The following is a 15,658-nucleotide window of genomic DNA, read 5'->3' as shown; positions in this document are numbered from 1 at the left end:
GAGCAATTTCATGGACAGATTATCCAAGGCACATACTAATATAAAATCATGACTAATATCTGCTATTTAATGATCTCTAGAAATACAATAATAAGATGATCCTAAAATCGTCTTTTGGTCCATGACCTGATCATACTACAAAACACAGTAAAATATCTGAAACATCCAAGGATGGGAACAAAACAATGCTTGCAGGCATGTCATAGTGCATCGTGATAGTTTACTACTACAACTACAAAAGTCATAAATATACTGACATGATGCGAACCATAAATCTACCTATGATAATAAGATATGTAGTATTCCTATCACACACATGTGAAGGGATATATGCAGCAGTTTTTGACAAGCAATGGTAACAACATGAATTCCAACAGAAGAATAATTTGCTTCTATTTTAATTGGCATGGTAAAGGTAAGTAAAGGAGAGCAGTAAAGTCTTTCAAACAAGGGAAGCAGAATAACAAAACCTAATTATCTAACTATGCAATTGCAAGCAGGTAGCATGTTGCCAGATATCAAGAAAATTTAAGCAATGTCCTGAATATCAGAGAACTGTAGTATTGTTTGTTCAAGCTTACACTTAATAATAATAATAATATATATATATATATATATATATATATATATATATACACACATTTAGCCTGCGGTTCATTACATGCAGTTTGGTGCGGTGCATCCCTCGTGGAAATGCCACGTTTTTTTATAAAAAAAAAAAACTACTTCTTGTCTTCTTCACCGACTCGCCGCAAGCTCCAAACCACCGACTGCCGCCTGCTCGCCGGCCTTCCGCTGGACACCCGGTCGCCGCCCACACACCGCCAGCGGCCGCAATACTACAACCTATGGGGGATCTGAACCCCAGAGGTTCCGACGCGATTTTGGCCGCAATCCAGTCGCGATCCAGCCGAAATCTGATCGCGGCCGGATTCCGACTAGATCGCGGCCAGAATCCGACCGGATCACGGCCAGAATCAGTAGCGCTGCGTCCACTAGCGTCGCGACCGATTCTAGCCACGAAACGGCCGAATTCCGACCGTGATCTGGCCGGAATCCGGTCACGATCGGATTCCTGCCGGATTGCGGCCAGAATCAACAGCGTTGCTTCCGCTAGTGTCGTGGCCGATTCTGGCCACGAAACAGGAGGATTCTGGCCACCATTCGGCTGAAATCTGGCTGCGATCCGGCCAAAATCCGATCATGATCCAGCGGGAATCCGATCGCGATCCGGCCGGAATCCGATCGCGATCCGACCGGGGGCGATCCGCCGGCGTCCAGTGAAGATTAGCAACAACACGGGAGGTGCGAGAGAGAATAGCGATCAGTGTCTGCGGACCGTTTTCTCTTTGATGTGGCATGTCCATGTCAGCCAAACCACATGCAACCGCACTATTGATGCCGTATATATATATATATATATATATATATATAGTTTGTTTTCACAATGAGGAAAAAAACTAGGAAATATCTCTCTACCTAACTGTCAACCTTCTCAGTTTTCATCACTCTTGAAATCATTTTCAAGTTGGAACAAATAATTGATGATCAAATTTGACATTATACTGCATTCTCATTCATTATGTTACAGTGTGTAATTGTTTAATTAACTGAAAAAGTAGAGAAATGCAACAATGGCATGCACATTTATGCAAGCTTTTTGGATCAATCTCATTGTAAACCAGGAAGAAGTAAAGCATTAAAAGCATAACCTTGAGCTTTATTGTTCAAATAAAAACATCTTGAACTTTAATATACAGGACTTCCCGAATACATATACCAAAATATTGACCAAAAATATGCTTAGTATTATTGCTCATGTGCAAAATTAAAAAGACACAATTCAGAATTCCAATTTGACAAGAAAAGGATCTGTTAAATAGCATCAGCAAGAAATATTAACATCATTCTATGTGATTAGAGACAGCGGGTTGAGGAAAGAGAAACCCAATACCTGACCCTGTTCCTCCAGAAATCGAGTGGCATAATACAAATCCTTCAAGACTATCACTTCCATCAGCTTCTCTGTCAACCATATCCATGATATCATCTACAACTTGTTCACCCTGGAAAGGCCAAGTTACAGAAAATCAAAGGCAGGTAATATTAACTATTACTATGAGCTTTAAAAACTAATGCGTATATAAAACTAAGAACACTTCTGCATGTGCAGATAAATTATGTTATATTTTATGCCAAGTATGTGTGGTTAAGGGTTTAGGGCCCAATGACGTAAAAGGATCCATATAACCGACCCACCTAGTGGGCTAAGGCTTGGTTGTTGTTGTTGTATGTTTGGTTCGCAGGACAATACCCAATCAAGGAAAGATTAAGTAAATAAGCAACCCCCCTTAGTTGCTATTAGTAATATTAGTATAAAAGAGAACGTGAAGATAATGCATGATAGTAGCACTTATTCTGAAAGCACAATTGCGGGAAAAGTGCATTGTATACAATTATACTCTTAACACTCACTTTTCACTTGTGAATAAGCAAATTAGATTCAATTAGATTTCAGAGGCACAACCTGAAATGTGAATTGATGGGATAGAAATTACTGACACATTAACAATAAAATATATATATCCGTATACAAGACACAAACATAATGCCAAATGGCTAGATTATCATGGTGGGACTAAATTATTAACTCTAACAATCTTACAACAAATATAGGAAGAGCTTAACAAAATGGTTTTGCTTTGACATCCAATGAACTACCAACAACTTTTTTATAAGCAAATCAATGTTTAGGGAGATAAATGCATGTCAACGTTTGTGACAATTTAATTGTTGTGATAAGAGCATATGCATATATAGAATTCTTAAATTGAATTTTCTAAATTAAAAGGTTATACTACCATATAAATATAGACATACAAGAAAGTAGGTGGTTACATAACTAAAGAGTCATTGAATCCAACTAACTTCTCACAAAAAATGAAACTATTTTTGCGTTAAAATCTTCAAAACACAAAAACTTCTTCTTTATGATACTCAAACTGTTAATTTCTCTATCAACACTAGAAGTAAACAAATAAACAAATAAGATGACAATGGTGGCCTTATATAAGTTGAACATTACAATTAAGTATCCAACTCCGTGATGTCTGATTTAATAAGAAGAAGAATGTGAATCATGAAAAATAAATAAATAAATAAAGTCATAACTTACTTGATGATAACCACTAGCCCAGTTGTTCCAAGCACCACCACCATGATCTGAGACAAAAACGTTTTCATGGTTGTAAAAGTTTCTGTATACACTGTTTTGGATACCATTGATTACCCTTGGTTCCAAGTCCATTAAAAGATCTCTCGGTATGTAGTGTTGATCATCAGCTTGATAGAAGAAAACATCCTCCTTGTCACCACCCTGCAACAAGTGATAGATTAGGCATTGTGCTCAATGAATATGCCTCGCAGTAAACAGCAGAAAGAACTTTTTGTACTCTGACAAGATTAGTGCAGGAGTAGGTAATGTTTGCACTTGAATTTCTAGTTTAAGTATTATTTTGAAATAAGCCATAGAAATGAGCTACTAATACAAACTAAATGATTGACCATACTGATATGCCTCGTATGCTTCTTTCCACAGCTAAAAAAATAATATACTAAACCCCAGATCCGGAACATGAGTAACTCAATAAATGAAAGGCAAGACAAACATATTGGCAAGTATGCGTCGTAACTTGTAAGTTCCTTTCCAGATAGCTACAAAACAATATATTCAACGAACCCTGGAACACGTGTAACTCAAGAAATAAAAGGCAAAACAAGCATATTGGCAAATCAACCAACTTCCAGAGGAATGCAACTTGTATGCACGAGATCGAAACAAATCTTTGGCGCAAAGGGATCTGTGAGTTCACACAGTGGCAGGGTCTTCGATATTCAACAGTAGGTAAAGCAAAGTCAAGGTGAAATATTTGAGGGAGATAGAGAACGAACCTGAGTGGCGAAATCTTCGAGGAGACCGTTCTTGCCGATACCGTGCACGAGGCAGAGCTGCTTCCGGAACTCCATGCCAATCTGGTTGCCATATTGCCCGACCTGGATAGTGATGATCTGGCGAGGCATCTCTGCAGATGAGAGTAAGAAGTTGGAAAAAGTGGGGTAGGGGTTAGGGTTATGCTCGGTCAGGCTTTTCGCCGGTGCCGGTACTCGGCCGTCTGCTTTTACAGAAATAGAAATTTCTTTTTTTTTTTTTTGCCCTTTTTTGGCCTTTTTTTTATAGTTTAGTATTTTAAAAAAAAAACAAAAATTCTGCTCTTTTCCTTCTTTTTGCAATAATTTTTGGAAAAGTTCGTGGATGACATTTTGAAAATTTGACTTATGTAAATAGACTTTTTAAATATAATTTAGTTATTATAATAATAAATATCTTAACAAAATGGCCAATATATATTCTAGCAATAAAAAAAATTAAGCATGAAAAAACAATAAGTTACAATATGACAATTACTTTGGAAATGATTATTGCATTATGATTTTCAATTAATATTCTTGTAGAGCTGTAAATATTAGTTTTTAATATAAAAGATATTTTACTGTATCCTAGTATTATCTATTTGCATTTCATATTTCCTTATTGTTTATCGTCTAAATAAATTCAAAACATATAAAAATGTGTTAAAATTTTCTATATGATTTTATTGCATTAATTATATCTACTAACTTTAACACTAAGTCATCTAATCTATGAAAAAGCTCATGTATTCACATAGATAACTAAGCGTTTATGAATAAATTTGATATTTAAATTTATAAAAGTTTATTTATATTCATTGAATATATATATAATTAATTAAATAAATAAGTTTGAATAATTTGTTAAACTAAACAAATAAACTTGAACATATATGTTCAGCTAGTTAACGTTTATGAACAATATTGACAAATCATATTTATTAATAATTTTTTTTTCAATATATTAAATAAATAATAAAATAAATAAATAAGTTTAAATTATCATGCTCAATAACTAATCAAATAACTAAAAATTTTAAACAATCAAACAAGCTTGAATTGAGAGTTCAATAACATCTAAATGAACCAAGCTCAAGTCCAGCTTCAAACAAGCTCAAGTTCATAAAAAAATAAATCAAATTAAGCTTAAACAATCATTTCAAAAACTTAATTCATTTTAAGTTCGGCTCGATTTGATTTGATTACCTTATCAAATAAATTTGAATATCCTAAAGTCCGGCTCAATTTGTTTACCACCTTAGCAGTAATCAAATTGAAAGATATGAATAAATTGAGGAGAACCTCTGCTCTAACCCCAATCATAAGTAAAAAAATGGTTTGAACCATTTCAAAACAATTTTTGAAACAGCAAAACGAAACAAAATCTATAAAATTATGTTTTCCTCAAAACATCTTTGGAACTTGAGACCGTCCCTAACACTTGATCTCCTTTAGTCCGTAGGCCAAATATAAAAATGTTGGATCAGTTGCAGCATCCTTGTAGCATGCAAAGACAAGACTTCCATCATCAAGCATGCTCTCACCCACAAAACTGGCAAAAGAGAACAAAAAAAAAAAAAAAAAAAAAAGATTAGGGTAGGCATATTTAATTTAAATTGTTGAGTAATTAGATGAAATTATTGCTATATAGTGGTTCAGTAAATGGCAGGAATTATTGTAAAAATGCAGCTATTTCCAGTGTTAATAGTAGGATTGTACTAAAAAATTGAGTAATGGAAACTTTTAAAGTTATCATTTCATTAACATTCTCAAATGAAGATAAATTTGGGAGAAACAAATTTGATGCTTACAATTGCAAGTCTTTGATTTTGGAGAGCAAGAACTTGGAAGTTGCTTCAATATGTTTCTTGAACAATTCTTGCTTTGCCTTGTCCAGCTTAGGTGTAAGTAACTTGATATAGCGCTTGATAAATGTCATTAATCTTGTCGGGAAGTTGAGAAGACAGATCTATCGGTCTGACATGTCTGGAAGGTTGATCACATCCCCCTGACCTGGTGGCGAGCTGTCCTCTACGTTGACCAAGTTATCCAAAGTCCTCTGGTCAACAATACCTGCAAGCAGCGACCGGATTACCCTGATCCCTGGTACCTCAATACTCGAGACGGGTCCCACGAATATATAAGTAGCTGAATAATAATAGCGGAACAATGAAATAAATATAAGATAGATACGGTGACATACCTTGGCCCCGAGGGGCGCTCTGGAATGGATGGGTGAGCTGATTATGATGTTAGTCGAGTCGTCGCGGCTCTGTCGAGTAGATGGATGTGAGTCAGCCGGAGAGTCGGATTTGAGGGCGACGACACGGAATCCGGTGCGGTATGAATACAAAAACCGACACGTAGGCCGCAATACCACAACGGCTCGCAGGCCGGAACATGGCACGTAGGCCGGATAATACCAATACCCCACAGACCTACTAATGGTGCAAATAGCGAAACAAGTCGGCTCGATGGCCGAAACTGCATCGGCTCGCAGGCCGAGCATCATCTCGACTCAAAGGTCGGAGTATACGAACCTGAGCACCCAAATGACGGCTGCCCGGAGGGTAACGGCGACCGCTAGAGGTGGCAACGGCTGTCGCTGGAGGCGACACCCACTGTAAGCGTTGGCGACAGCGGCGAGAAGCATCGGTGGCCGCTGATAGAAGTGTCGACGCCCGCTGGGGGCGTTGGCGGTGGCATCCGTAGCCGTCAGAGGTGATGTGAGGCAGCGGTGACGGCCGCCAGGGGCGGCAACGCCCGCCGGAGGCAGCGGCAGCGGCTGCGGAAGAAGGCGGCAGCGGCCCCGCCCGCTGGAGATGGCGGCTCCTCCATAGCATCAGCGTCGACGAGAGGTTAACATTGTCGGCGACGAAGGCGACACAAGTAGCATCCTCCTCTACTGGACATGCTCCTCTACTCGTCGTCGCTGCTGTGTGTCCAGAGAAGAAGGAAGAAGAGGGATGGCCAGAGGGGTCGGCCGACATCGGCGCTGGCTAGGAGGGAGGAGGAAAAGGCCCCTTGGCGGCGGCGTAAAAGCCACCCACGAAGCCCTCTCTGTGCGCGAGGCAGCGGAGAAGCTCAGAGAGAGGAAAAGGAGTGGCGATGACTCCCGTCGTGCCTCAGGTCATGGTCCGGCGAGGAAGGGAAAGGAGGAGCTTGTGAGGAGTCGACGGCGGAAAACCAAACACGAAGAGCCTCCCTCTCATGGTGAACAATGCCCACCTTTAAAGCCAAAACCTAATTAATGTCCAAAATGCCCTCCTCTCTTATATCTTAACCGCATCACAAGCCTTCCCTTCAAGTCTAGTCGAAGGAGTCGTGAGTCCGACTGACTAGACCAAGCCCAAAACAGAATCGCTATCGAACATGAAATCAGAATCACATAATCGCTACACGTCGACCGAGTAGCCATGGTGATACCGAGCAAGTAACTCAAGTAGTATCGGGCGAGCGATGAGTAATAGTGTGCTCCAGGCAACAAAGATAATGTTGATCAGGTAGAAAGACGGGTGATCGAGCCGGACGTGCGATCGAGAATATGCGGATCAGGCAATCGAAAAAATGTGAACCCGAGTAATCGAGAGAGTATCGCACGAGAGACGGTAGTGATGCCGAGCGAACTACGAGAAGTAGTACCACGTCAATAATCGAACAAATGCTGGGCGGGCGGCCAAACGACAAGTGAGCGACGAGTAGAATGATCGTAGCTCGAGCGACACGTGAGATGCTGAGTAGACCGAGCGGACGAGCGATGCCGAGCGTACGACCGCGAAGATGCTGGCCGGACGATCGAAATGTCGATCGGGTAGATAGGCGCCGAGCAAACGATGCCGAGCGCACGACCGTGAAGATGCCGACAAAGCACTCAGAAGAATGGAAATCGAGCCTCGCAAAATGTCGGTCGGATGACTATAAAATGTGATTGGGCGTCCTAAAGAGCGTCGATCGTGCGACCTAGTTCAAGCATGTGGCCGAACGGACGGTCGAGCAATACCAGTCAGACGGCTATGAGAGCGATGACCGAGCAATACCAATAATAGTCAACGGGCAATCGTAAAATGCTGGCCTGGCAATCGAGTAAAGCTAAGTGGTCGATGCCGAACGGGCACATCGCGCGTGAACTGCACTAAAGTGTAGCCCGTTAGTCGAAGCCGCATAGAAGCGAAAGTCGTGAGCCGAACGGGCGCGGAGCCTATGAGATATCCTGGTCCGCAACCAGTGGGAACTCTTGTTCGTGACCATCGGCGATAGTTCGACCCCGAGCAGGGGGAGATAAGATGCTCTGATATGCTCCGCGACCCGTGAATACTGCTTGACCCCGAACGGGGGAGATAAATACTTGTGAAGACTGCTCAACCCCGAACAGGGGAGATAGATGCTCGTGGAGGCTGCTCGACCCCGAACGGGGGAGATAGATGCTCTTGGAGGTTGCTCGACCCCGAACGGGGGAGATAGATGATATGCTATGCTGGTCCTCGACCAGTGAAGGCTGTTCGACTCCGAACGAGGGAGATGAGAAATAACTGAAGTAGGTCCGAGACCAGTAAAGACCACTCGACCTCGAACGGGGGAGATGAAATAACTGAAGCTGATCCGAGACTAATAATAATCGCTCAACCCCGAGCGGGGGAGATGAAATAACTGAAGATGATATGAGACTAATAATAATCGCTCAACCCCGAGTGGGGGAGATGAAATAACTGAAGCTGGTCTGAGACCAGTGAAGACCACTCGACCCCGAACGGGAGAGATAAAATATCTGATAAGCTCGACCCCGAACGGGGGGATAACGGCTCTAATAAGCTCGACCCCGAACGAGGGAGAAAGAATATCCGATGAGCTGGTCCGTGAAGACAGGGGTTTAACGTTGCCGCTCGACGGTCTTCAAGGCGGGTGTTTATAGTCGCTGGTTCAACTCTAGGGTTTAACGTCACCGCTCGACGGTCTTCAAGCGGGGATTTTTATAGTCGTCGGTTCGACTCTAGAGTTTAACGTCGCTGCTCGATGGTCTTCAAGCCGGGGGTTTTATAGTCGCCGGTTCGATTCTAGAGTTTAACGTCGCCACTCGACGATCTTCGACATCGAGCCGGTGGCTCGAATAATATACGTCCGACCGATCGGCACGAGGTATTCGACATCGAGCGGGTGGCTCAGATAATATATACGCCCGACCGATCGGCTCTGGGGCCTTTGGCATCGAGCCGGTGGCTCGGATATGATTGAAACCCGGCCGATCGGCACGGGAGTCCCCGCTCGAGAAACTATGATAAATTCTATGACCGAAAGAGACTATAGCTGAAAAACTAACCTGCCGACCAGCAGAGGATCTGACTCAATTTCTCGACTCCCGAATACCCGTGGAGTGAGGAGGATACGATATACTCGTCAAAACTCATCAAGGCCATGAGGATGGCGGAACTTTCCAGGTCGTCCGTCTTCACGTTCCTGACTAGGTGCGTTCCCACAGACGACGCCAATTTGATCCTATCGGGAAGCTGGGAAGACAGACCTGTCGGTGTGACATGTCTGGAAGGTTGACCGCATCCCCCTGACTTGGTGGCGAGCTGCCCTCTACGTTGACCAAGTCGTCCAAAGTCCTCTGGTCAACAATACCTGCAGCCAGCGACCGGGTTACCCCGATCCCTGGTACCTTGATGCTCGAGACAGGTCCCACGAATATATAAGCAGCTAAATAATAATAGCGAAACAATGAAATAAATATAAGATAGATACGGTGACATACCTTGGCCCCGGGGGGCGCCCTCGGATGGATGGGTGAGCTGATCGTGATGCTGGTCAAGTTGTCGCGGCTCTGTCGAGTAGATGGATGTGAGTCAGCCGGGAAGCCGGATCTGAGGGCGACGACACGGAATCCGGTGCGGTATGAATATAAAAAGGCGACATGTAGGCCACAATACCACAACACTCGCAGGCCGGAACACGCCACGCAGACCGGATAATACCAATACCACACAGGGCCTACTAATGGTGCAAATAGCGAAACACGTCGGAGTATACGAACCTAAGCACCCAAATGACGGCTGCTCGGAGGGTAATGGCGACCGCTAGAGGTGGCAACGACTGCCGCTGGAGGCGACACCCGCTGTAAGCGTTGGCGGCAGCGGCGAGAAGCCTCGGCGGCCGTTGATAGAAGTGTCGACGCCCGCTGGGGACGTTGGTGGTGGCATCCGTAGTCGTCGGATGCGGCGTGAGGCAACGGTGACGGCCGCCGGGGGCGGCAGCGCCCGCCGGAGGCAGCGGCTGCGGCGGCCCCGCCCACTGGAGATGACAACTCCTCCATGGCATCAACGTCAGCGAGAGGCTAACATGGTCGGCGACGAAGGTGGCACAAGTAGCGTCCTCCTCTACTGGACATGCTCCTCTACTCGTCGTCGCTGCTGTGTGTCCAGAGAAGAAGGAAGAAGAGGAATGGGCAGAGGGGCCGGCCGGCATCGACGGCGGCTAAGAGGGAGGAGGAAAAGGCCCCTTGGCGGCGGCAGAAAAACCACCCACGAAGCCCTCTTTGTGTGCGAGGCAACGGAGAAGCTCAGAGAGAGGAAAAGGAGCGACGATGACTCCCGTCGTGCCTCAAGTCATGGTCCCGCGAGGAAGGGAAAGGAGGAGCTTGCGAGGAGCCGACGGCGGAAAACCAAAACACGAAGAGCCTCCCTCTCATGGTGAACAATGCCCACCTTTAAAGTCAAAACCTAATTAATGTCCAATGTCCAATGTCCAAAATACCCTCCTCTCTTATATCTTAACCGCATCAGTGACAAATTGTTTTTTTATCAATAGAAGGTTGTTCCTGTTATTAATAATAGTAGTTTTAGTGCACATGTAAAAAAACTAAACAAATCTTTAAGATAAGAGAAAAAAAAGGAAACAGAGAAAATCAATCATTGACCTGAAGTCTAAACGTGTCCACTATGTCAACCACTCTAACATCGTTATCATCAACACCTTCATCTTCTCCCTGTTCTGCAGAAGGATTTGCACCAATATCTACATCAACAACTCCTTTGACTACCCACTGCAAAGGAAAGAGACCGGACTTATGAAGTATGCATATAACATATCAATACTTGTTGGATAAATAAGCAAGAGGCTTGAGATTGATATGCATAAACATGTAATCTAATTACAACATGTTCAAAATTAACATTTTATGAGAAAATTTGACCATAATGATGTTTAGCTGATTTTGGAATGACCCTAGACTTATTTGGATATTCTCTAAGAAGCAAAAGAGAGTTAAAAGAAAAGGTTAAAGAGGTTACTGAGAAACTGCAGCATAAAATACATATGGCATGCCCTACCTTCCCCTCAACCTCCCAGAGCATTCCATTTTGAATTTCCTTGTAAGGAAATGAGTCAGACAACAGTTCATCACCTAGAAGAAGATGATACACAATCAGATTTTGGCAAAAAAATAAAAATAAAAAAGATTGATCAACATGTGAGGAACATAGTATACATGAGACTTATTTGATTCTAACACAGAATTTGAATTTAAAAATACTATTAAGACAATGAAAAAGTGATAAACTAACCCTTCTAACGCATTAAGAAAATGATGTTTGAAGGGGCCAAAAGGACTGATTTGAAATTGGCAGTATTAGACAAATATATCAAAATTATTGTAGGTGAACACTGCTTCCTCTCATATCAAAAGTGACTACAATTACATGTTTCTTATGCTGACACCTACACTCCGACGCACAAACAGAAAGGAATTTTGATCTCAATAACAGTTTACGTGATCTATAGCCCAGTAAAAGAGAGGGGCAGAACGGCATAAAAAAGGGGAAACAGGAATATTTTCAGATACGCCACCAAAACCATAAAGAACAAGTTTTTCATGTCGGATCAATCAACAAGAAAAAACACATCGAATATGCATACCAGTGAGCAAATCCTGGTACAGGTACACCAACATGATGCCTGGTCGAAGTTGACGAAGACCTAACGCGACAGAGAGAGAGAGCAATAAAGATCGATACAACGAGCGATGAGCATCTGCTAACCTCCACTTAACTTTATAGAGTTCTGGGCGTACTCGGTAAAATTAATAATAAATTGCGAATTAGCTCTGTTTTTTTTTTTTTCTCTTTCCTTCCCTTTTTTTTAGGGATTATTGGTTTTTTGTTTAGTTTTTTTAACCGCGTGATGTTGAACGAGCGGCTGTGGCGATGCCTGACCGCCTCATAAATCTCAAACAGAACGGGAACGGATTTTGTACCGATTACTAGTAAATTTCTTAATTAATAATTGAAATAAGACATGAAATCAAAATTGCTGAATAATACAAGGTCTTAAATTTCGACCACCTTTATCTCTTAAATACTTTTAACCACTCTATTTTCTATAAAATAGCATTTTATCCCTTGTATTTTAAAAATAACATTTAACCCCTTTATCAAAGTTAAATATGAAAAAAAATTATAAGCTTTTTTATATTTTTTGATAATTTTTATAGGAAAGAATTATATTGAATTTATTGATAATTTAGGTTGATTTTTGTTTTCTTTATTGATATCTGAATTAATTCTAAATAATTTAAAATTATTTTTAACATGTGCATGGTTGATTTATTAATTAAAATAAATAAATTATATATAATCCTTAATCATATATAAATATTAATACATAATTATATGAATAAAATAAAATTAAGTAGTTTAAAATGTATATTTTCATCATCCCCGGCTGATCAACCTTCGAATATAATATATAATAATTTTTTCTTCACTTCTCCCAAAATTTAAAAATTTAGATCCGCTCCTGTCCACGATTACATAAGGTAGACCCAACCCCGGGCCGGGTCCGGCCCAGACCTAGCTTGTTGACCTAGTTTGCTAGGCTGAACCGGAACCTACCTAGCAAGAAAATTGGCATATCGTTGGTTAATTGCCGGCTCGGCCCGCCGGTTCACCCAAAAAAAAAATTTTTTTTTTTTTGCCCATTGGAACCATCGGTTCCTAGCCGTTGAGGGGGTGGGGGCTTTTTTGGGTATTTTTTTAACGGTTAAGATTATTTGACCTTTTTTTAATCAATGACTATGATTTAATATTCGTTATTATTCAAACTCTATAAATAGAGAGTTCATTTCATCAATTTCACACACATTTTCTTTACTTTTAATCTCAATTTCGTATTCTCTATACATTTTGGTCTCCATTTATACGCACTTTCGTTTTCAATTTTCAATTACAATAGAAGAAAGTCATGGAGGTACATCATCTTGAGCTTAGAAGGGAAAGGAGATAGTGAATCTGCACGAGGACCCTAACATTTAATCCACCGATGATGAAATCAAACACCTTTCGAATCCGACACCCGAAATACAAGGAAATATCAATGCAATTACTTCTAAGGTTCGAGAAATTTCTCCTCTAAAGTTTTCTATTTTCATAAACATTTGAGAATGACACTTTTCTATCGGGAGAATTACGTGCAAAATGTAAGTACTGCAATACTTTCTATAAATTCCAAGCCAGTAGTGGTTATGTGTCGTTGAAACGACATGTAGAAATGAAGCACCCGACGGAGTATGTGTAGGACCGTTAGATTCGATAGAGGGGGGGTGAATATCGATTCGAAAAACAAGAGTATAGGCGCAGCGGAAAAGTAAAATAGACACAGTTGTTTTACTTCGTTCGGAGCCTGTGACGACTCCTACTCGAAGGCCCGTGGTCCTTGACCACTTTCGTTGGGCAATCACTAGCAATTCGAAATAATGATTACAAAAGAACCATACAGTGAATGCTAATGAAAACTAAAAACACAATACCGACAAGAAGGGAAAAGAGTGGAGCGTAGTGTCGGAGCTTTGTTGGCGTTGCACTGAACGTTGAGCAGCAAGACCAGCAACAGAAGAATTCTCAGCTTGATTGATTTTGAAGCTCCTGCCTGGGGCTTCTTTTATATGCTGTTTCGGGCGCCTGGATTCCTTCCGAGCGCCTGGAATGTGACGTAGCTGCACAAACCGTGATGCTCCACGTGGCGACGACTCGGCTGGATATAATTTGCATTCCGGGCGCCCGGACCACCTTGTTCCAGAAATCTCCTTTTTCCTGCAAAACAAAGTTAGTCCGAGGCAATATATATCCTGCAAAACAGATTATTAGCACATTTGTAATAGTATGAATTAGCATAAGTTAGTATGACTTAGATTCCGTCTTTCCGAGACCGGAATCTAGTCACGATCTCGACTTAGACATCCGAAATGGATCTAAGCCGGATCGACGCCTAATGTCCCCTTCCCGGGAACGCGTCCTCACAGTCACTCCCCTCCAGTGACTTACCTCACTTACCTGCCAGACGTCCGGTCAGCCCGTCGACCCGTCTGGACTTCTCGCCAAGCGTCCGGTCAGCCCGTCGACCCGCTTGGACTTCTTGCCAGCTATTCGGTCAGCCCGTCGACCTAGCTGGACTTCTTGCCAAGCGTCCGGTCAGCCCGTCGACCCGCTTGGACTTCTTGCCAGCTATCCGGTCAGCCCGTCGACCTAGCTGGACTTCTCCTGCACACTCGATCAAAGTGTCAGACAACAACAAGACTAACTTAACCTATTTGTCATTCATCAAAACCTGGGTTAGACCGTTAGTGCTACCCGCACCAACAATCTCCCCCTTTTTGATGGAATGACAACCTGGTTAAGTTAGTGAAAACATATGCAAGAACCAACATGCATTTATGTGGTTTTAAAGTTTGTTAGTTTGTATTTTCAAATTGGTTTAGCTAACTTAACCACCTAACCGTCCTCCCCCTTTGGCATTCATCAAAAAAAATGAACAAAGGTAAACAATCATAGTGAAGAGTTACTATAACAGGTAATCAAATTTGTGAAAGATATCTAGGTTTGGTTCAAAATTTGAAAAAGTGCAATTTTTGACACCAAGTTAAAAAAATAGTCAAGTTGACTTGGGGGAGACAAGTAGTTTTGAAAAGTATAAATTTAAAGTTAATCAAGTTTAACTCTCAAGCGTGTGGAAATTTTCAAAATAGGTTTTTCAAATTTTTATCTACTTTTCAAAAAGGTAAGTTTTTCAACTTTGATTTTTCAAACCAAAAAAAAATTAAGTAATTTTTCAAGAAAAATTTTTGTCAAAAATTAATTTTTAAGGCTAATTTGATAAGAACTAAATTTTGAAATAGTTAACTTTTCAAATCAGGTTTGAAAATCAGGTGGGATTAAACTTTCACATTTTTCAAATTTTTAGTTAAATTTAACTTTTTGTAAATCAATGTTCAAACATATGTTAGGTTTTAAAAAATATTTTTCAAACACACAAAATTTGAGTTAATTCTCCCCCTGAACTTGATACTTAACTTTAACCAGCTGTCTAACCAATTATGTACTAACTAACTATCAGAAGATAGTAACTTTCACTTGGTTAGTCAGATTAAGTTAATTACAACCAGTCAGTGTTTGACTTGACTGATGAACTTTAATCTGATTAATATCTGAATTGTATTTAACGTCCAGACTTATGCTGATGCACTGGAATAAGCATCTTAAGTCTAGACAGTTGGCCTATGCATCTCACCCCTTTCTATGTTTATCAAACACAAGCAAGGTAAACCTAAGGTGTTGGTGAGATGCTCAAAAACTAGTCCTATGGGTACATGCTTTCTAAGGATTCAAAAACTAGTCTACGGCCAAAACTGTTTTTGAAAATCTAA

The 15,658-nt window shown here is 41.4% G+C and overlaps 2 protein-coding genes across 9 annotated transcripts; both read right to left on the bottom strand.

Annotated features, from left to right (window-relative positions):
- Positions 1–1,843: 1,843 nt before the first annotated feature.
- On the bottom strand, positions 1,844–4,080 carry LOC121997116 (tubulin gamma-2 chain-like). Its single transcript, XM_042551374.1, has 4 exons — positions 3,952–4,080; positions 3,176–3,376; positions 1,955–2,066; positions 1,844–1,872 (listed from the first exon to the last, which is right to left on the bottom strand). The coding sequence occupies exons 1-4, from the start codon at positions 4,078–4,080 to the stop codon at positions 1,844–1,846; spliced, it is 471 nt and encodes a 156-aa protein (XP_042407308.1).
- A 1,064-nt stretch (positions 4,081–5,144) lies between these two features.
- On the bottom strand, positions 5,145–11,979 carry LOC122021847 (translationally-controlled tumor protein homolog). Of its 8 annotated transcripts, XM_042580023.1 has the most exons (6): positions 11,878–11,979; positions 11,292–11,365; positions 10,880–11,005; positions 10,754–10,780; positions 5,781–5,923; positions 5,145–5,521 (listed from the first exon to the last, which is right to left on the bottom strand). In XM_042580023.1, exons 1-6 carry the CDS (start codon positions 11,909–11,911, stop codon positions 5,404–5,406), a joined length of 522 nt encoding a protein of 173 aa, XP_042435957.1. In that variant the 5' UTR covers positions 11,912–11,979; the 3' UTR covers positions 5,145–5,403. The 8 variants fall into 8 exon arrangements, 2 of the variants coding, with proteins under 2 accessions (XP_042435957.1, XP_042435951.1); XR_006122672.1 differs by lacking the exons at positions 10,754–10,780; positions 10,880–11,005; positions 11,292–11,365; positions 11,878–11,979 and adding exons at positions 9,284–9,625; positions 9,719–10,730 and having other exon boundaries at positions 5,781–6,042; XR_006122675.1 differs by lacking the exons at positions 10,754–10,780; positions 10,880–11,005; positions 11,292–11,365; positions 11,878–11,979 and adding exons at positions 6,173–6,241; positions 9,719–10,729 and having other exon boundaries at positions 5,781–6,042.
- Positions 11,980–15,658: the final 3,679 nt, after the last annotated feature.

Source organism: Zingiber officinale, chromosome 1A, assembly GCF_018446385.1.
Source record: "Zingiber officinale cultivar Zhangliang chromosome 1A, Zo_v1.1, whole genome shotgun sequence".
NCBI classification, from domain to species: Eukaryota; Viridiplantae; Streptophyta; class Magnoliopsida; order Zingiberales; family Zingiberaceae; genus Zingiber; species Zingiber officinale.
The sequence above is the reverse complement of the archived record's forward strand: the minus strand, read 5'-3'. Positions and strand labels throughout refer to the sequence as shown.

Excerpts from the sequence above, each read along its gene's own strand:
- LOC122021847 (XM_042580017.1), bottom strand. The coding sequence starts at position 10,428 with ATGCCGGCCGGCCCCTCTGCCCATTCCTCTTCTTCCTTCTTCTCTGGA. Across the intron at positions 5,522-9,997 it reads GCCGTCATTTGGGTGCTTAG|TTTTGTGGGTGAGAGCATGC; the intron begins GTTCGTATACTC and ends CTCTTTTGCCAG.
- LOC121997116 (XM_042551374.1), bottom strand. The coding sequence starts at position 4,080 with ATGCCTCGCCAGATCATCACTATCCAGGTCGGGCAATATGGCAACCAG. Across the intron at positions 3,377-3,951 it reads TCGAAGATTTCGCCACTCAG|GGTGGTGACAAGGAGGATGT; the intron begins GTTCGTTCTCTA and ends CACTTGTTGCAG. Across the intron at positions 2,067-3,175 it reads GGGCTAGTGGTTATCATCAA|GGTGAACAAGTTGTAGATGA; the intron begins GTAAGTTATGAC and ends TGGCCTTTCCAG.